The sequence below is a fragment of the Lactuca sativa genome, chromosome 8 (assembly GCF_002870075.4).
Source record: "Lactuca sativa cultivar Salinas chromosome 8, Lsat_Salinas_v11, whole genome shotgun sequence".
NCBI lineage: Eukaryota > Viridiplantae > Streptophyta > Magnoliopsida > Asterales > Asteraceae > Lactuca > Lactuca sativa.
Window position 1 is genome coordinate 164289656 of NC_056630.2, and position 5430 is coordinate 164295085.

Genomic DNA, 5430 nt, shown 5'->3' on the forward strand with positions numbered 1-5430 from the left:
TGTAATTTTGGACTGTAGACTCCAGATTAAAATTTGGAAAAAAAAAAATAAGTGATGTCATGGTGCAAGAAGACATAAAGCTAATGCCATATAGCGTGGTGCCAAAAATTGTGGTTACCCACAAGAGTAACGAGTGACAATTTTGACAATTTTCTATTGAGGAAACTTCATCAATGGTCCTGACCACGAAGAAAGAGACTGCAGAGACATAGATGCTAATGGTATCCTTACAGTTACATATAAGGTAGTAACTAGTGGTAGGACCGAAAAAGTTACTGTTACCAATCTTAGTGAAAGATTTGTCAAAGCAAGAGCTTGAGAAAATGGTGATCGGTGAAAATTGCTGAGAAGATGAAGCTTGAGGACCAAGAGCATAAGAGGAAAGCAAAGCATGCAATGACTTGAAGAACATGCATATGCAATTGTATACATCATACTCTCCTAGCTTATTTGATTAAGAGTATAGTTTTAAAAATAAAACAATAATGCTACTCCTACCCCACAATAAGGTCAACCCTCAGCCATAACTTGGACCCTTCAATCAAATTTTCTTTACTAATTAGTATGTTATTCCATTATAAGGATCATCATGTCACTTTGACAACTTTTCATCAAATAGTAATCACCAAACTTCAATTCATTATCTTTTGCCCCTTAAAACTATTGCATGTCACCTCATAATCCAACAAACAAGGAAATATAAAATATACTCTTAAAATTTCATAGAAATGAGGGAAATATAAATTGCAAAAACTTAAAACCCCATTTCCTCTACAGTTTTCATGTTTAAATCTAACATAATATGTATTAACATTCTATAAATTATGCAATATATGTTATACATAACATGTACCCATAATTGTATTCTCATTATCATTATTCAAACTCACATTGTATTTCTAAAACTTGTTAAATACATATATATATATTTTTTTTTATAACCAATTATCAAAACGAAAAAGCTTTTTTTTTTTTTCTTAACATTTCCATGGTCAAATCGAACATAATTTATATTATAGTTTTATAACTTATACAATAAAAATCATAAATTACACCAAATTTGATCATTTCACATACAAATAACAACTAGAGTCTGGCATATTTAGTAGCCATTGTAGTATCAAAAACCTTCACAAATAATCTTGTTCTTGGAATTGCCAATTTTTCTAGTAAAATTGTTCCTAATTGAAATATTAATTTCTTTTTTACTTCAGAAGTAATTCCTCCCATTGCTGTTATTTCCGCAAATGCTGCTGGCTCTTTGTTCCTTTCAAAAGATATGTCCACTGACCCTTTTAATATTACCATCACAAACTACAACAAATAATTTAAAAAATAAAATCCAAATTTAATAATCCAAAATGAAGTCCACAAAATACAATATTTAAATGAGATATTAATTAATCAATTTTAAATCAAGATTATGTTACATCCACAAGTTGACCTTTTCATCTTGTTCAAATTCGTCAAAAGAATATTATCTAAGCATTTATCAATAACGTATTCCACATGTTACATGATTTTATAGGTTATGATTATATGTGCGTTATTTTACTTTATATCGGGTACTAAGAATATTATGAGATCAGTGTAACTTTATTTTAAAAGTTTAATTAAATTACAAATAATTAAATAATTTTGTTACCTAAAACGTAATTACATAATTTTTTTTTTACGTAAAATCAAGTGACAAATTATAAAATAAAATAATGTCCACTTGATTTAACCAATAATGCCATACCAACTTAGAGGAGACGTTACCTCTTTTAAAACATGGATCTCATCATTGTTGGATAATTATAGAATATTCAAATTTAATCATTTTTTTTACAACTTTAATCTTTTTAAAAATTTAATATTAACTATCTGTTTCAAATAAATTAGTATTTATTTATCATAGAAAGTAGTTTGGGATAAGTTTAGAATATTCAACTTTAATCTTTTCAAAAAGTTAATCTTAACTATCTGTTTCATATAAAGTAGTTTTTTTTTATCATAAAAAGTAGTTGTTACATATTATTTACATAGTATATATTTTTATTCAAAGTATTTTAGATTATTAAACAAGTAGCTATAAAACAAATCTTTTGTTAGATTAGATTAAATATTTTGTTAAAAAACTTCATATTTTTACAAATTTATATAGTAGTATTTTATTATTTTATAAATGAACGGCTTTTTTTGGGTCTATAAAGTTTAAACCCGATCCAAAGTTTCAAACATATACTAAAATTGGGGTTCATCCACTGTCCCACAAATTATAGATTAAAAAAAATCATATATAAATATAAATATTTTTTATGAAGATAATATTTTTTCGTTACGTCTCTTGTTTTTTAGTATAATTTTAATATTTTTGTATCTTGATTGTATTAATTGATTTTGATCGTTTAATAGAACGAGATATTAATTTTAATAAAATGAATTATTAAAAAGATGACGTAAAATATTTAAAATCATAACAGTATGGGATATAAATGATATTATGTTATTTTCAATTTTATCAAACAAATTGTTTCTTTGATTTAATATAATTTTTTCAATGTTATGTGATATTTATTTAATATGTTTTAATTTTTTTTTCCAAAAATATATAAATGTTTTCATTTGACATAATATATTCTGTTTGTTTTTTTACAAATGGTCCTATCATCCCGTAAGTTATGTGGGAACACAAATAAAATGTTTAATTTTGTAATATATATATATATATATATATATATATATATATATATATATATATATATATATATATATATATATATATATATATATATATATATATATATATATATACTTTATTTGTGTTTTATGTTTATGACACAGAAAATATCATTTATAAAAAAAAAGCATTGTTTTATTGTTTTTGGATCCTGAAATATGGTGGTTGCATAAAAGTAAATTAATTTTTTATTCATATATCTTCTACTAAAATATTAACGTGTAATTAATATTCTAGTTTTCTTTATTAATTTTTTATGATTTATGATTATGATATTACTCACTGAAAAAACTAAATTGATTTATTAAAACTATATAACAAAAAAATATGTATTATATTTCACAAAATACAATGATCAATATATATATTAGAAATACATCAATATCAAATATTATTGATTTCTTTGGACCATTTCTCTGCTTTGTTCCCAGAAGGGGAAAATATTATTGACTTTTACTTTTCATAAAAAAAAATACACATATTTGATTGTATTTTATGATTCAATAGAAAAAAAAACAAGTGAATTAAATTTCAAATATAAATCAAATAGAAGATATGATAAATTCAATAGTTTCATAAACCTTAAAAATGCCTTTATGAATGATGACAATTCCTATTTTATAATAAAAACAAAATACAACAATTTTATAAAATTAAAATCAATATCAACAACAGTCATACGGAGAAAAATATGATAGTTATCTTCAAAGATTGACGCAATTGCACCCAAAAAAAAATCAGTTTGAAGCCTTATCGATATCAACCTAAAATTCAAAACATCTCCCACAAAAATTCATTTCTCAGAAGCTTTGCATGTTTGATCATCAACCAATAGTTGAAAATAATTGATAAATAACTTCATTAATTACGTATTAATTTTCCTCATAATCATAAGTATATCTTGATTTGATACTAAAACGAAACATTGATTTTCATCGGTTTCCAGATGATATATTTACGAGATTGAACTTAAAAAAAAAAAAAAAAAAAAAAAAAATTTCAATCTCATGTTCAAATGATCAAATCAAGCAAGCTCCGATAAGAATCGCATCTCCGAGTTTCAGTAAATTGAAGAAATGAAAGTTAAATAAATCCTTATAATCGAAGTAAATCATATAAAAATTTCCCAAATATGTTGGAGAAGAACATTTCTCCCACACTGTGTCAGTAGAGAGAGAGAGAGAGAGAGAGAGAGAGAGAGTTACTTTCTCAGGGCGGCCGATGATTTCAGCGACGGCTTTGGTGGCTTCGGAGAAGATCGGATCGGTGTCAACGCCGTCGAGGCAAACGTTGGTGGAGATCTGGACGCAAGGCATCTTGGCAGAGTGTATGACTGTATGAGGTTCTTCTCTCTTTCTCTGGTTTGTGATATTTCTAGATTTCAGCCATGGAAGTGGGGAGGTTTGTCGTTCTATTTATAGATGGAGGGATTGAAGAAATGAAGACTGATGAGTGATGATGAAATTTGAAGTGGGGAGGGTTGGCAAGGCACCTAAGCACGACCAGCAATTTTGTTTTCCCATTCTAGATTTAAATGGACGACTTAACAAGTGGAAATTAAAATTTCATATCATTACACTATGCACTAATAATTTTAGTTTTTCAAATAAAACGTATATTTTAATTATATATTATTTAATAAACCAACTGACTATTGAATGGATATAAATATTCTTTTGATCTTTTCTAATTAAATATTATTTAATGAAATAACTAACAGGTCGTTAGGCAAAATAGCTGATAGTTGAAAGCTGATACCATGTAGTTGGTAGCTAGTAATGTTTTGTTAAATGCTATGTGAGATAACTTTTATATTTGAAACGATTTGTTTAAACAAAGTTTTTTATTCAAAACGTAACATTTTGTCAAACGCTAGAAACTAGAAACTCTAAAACACTTATGTTAAGAGGGTGATTTTTGAATACAACCATTCACATGTTATTTTTAACGAATCAAAAGTCTTTGAAATTGTTTCAAGCATTATTTTGTTATTATAATTAAAAAATTAGAACCTTTCTGTTTAATTTTCAACACAATTTACCAAGCAAACCTTTTAAAGGAAACTTATGTATATAATTCAAGTTTTTAATTTTATACAATTAATTTATTATAGAATTTAAATTTATTTAAAGGAAAACTCTATAATTTTTTTTAATGTTTTGGCCTTATAATAAATTTAGTATTTATATGTTTTTGACAAAATTACATAAATGGTCCTCATGGTTGGCAACAGTGGCGGAGCTTCGATCTTTCATTTTTTTTTTTTTTGGGGGGGGGGGGGGGGGGGGGGGGGCGAAAATATAATTTGTATAAAAATTGGTGAACAGAGAGGCATAGTCAAAATTTTATATTTTTGGGCATAATATGTATAAATCTTAAATTATAAGGACTATTTCCGCCAAAAAAAAATCAGGGGGGCCACAGCCCCCCTAGCCTTATATAAGATTCGCCATTGGTTGACAAAATTGACCAATTAGAATCTTTATGACGAATTTTTTACACAAATAGTCTCTATGGTCTCTAAATTTTGCAGAGATTGTCCTTTGTCCTTCTATCATAGGGACCATTTATTTAATTTGTTTTTGCCATAGGGACCATTTATGTAATTTTCTATATTATTTATTATTGTTTTTACTTAATTTATTTATATATTTCAGGATTTAGATATTTTTAAGGTTTTGTTTGAATATATTGTTTAAGTTTTTTCT

The 5430-nt window shown here is 26.0% G+C and overlaps 1 protein-coding gene across 1 annotated transcript; it reads right to left on the minus strand.

Annotated features, from left to right (window-relative positions):
- Positions 1–989: 989 nt before the first annotated feature.
- LOC111878217 (uncharacterized) lies at positions 990–4239 on the minus strand. Its single transcript, XM_023874723.3, has 2 exons — positions 3928–4239; positions 990–1314 (listed from the first exon to the last, which is right to left on the minus strand). The coding sequence occupies exons 1-2, from the start codon at positions 4036–4038 to the stop codon at positions 1087–1089; spliced, it is 339 nt and encodes a 112-aa protein (XP_023730491.1). The 5' UTR covers positions 4039–4239; the 3' UTR covers positions 990–1086.
- Between the last annotated feature and the right edge of the window lie 1191 nt (positions 4240–5430).

Excerpts from the sequence above, each read along its gene's own strand:
- LOC111878217 (XM_023874723.3), bottom strand. The coding sequence starts at position 4,038 with ATGCCTTGCGTCCAGATCTCCACCAACGTTTGCCTCGACGGCGTTGAC. Across the intron at positions 1,315-3,927 it reads TCATCGGCCGCCCTGAGAAA|TTTGTGATGGTAATATTAAA; the intron begins GTAACTCTCTCT and ends TATTTGTTGTAG.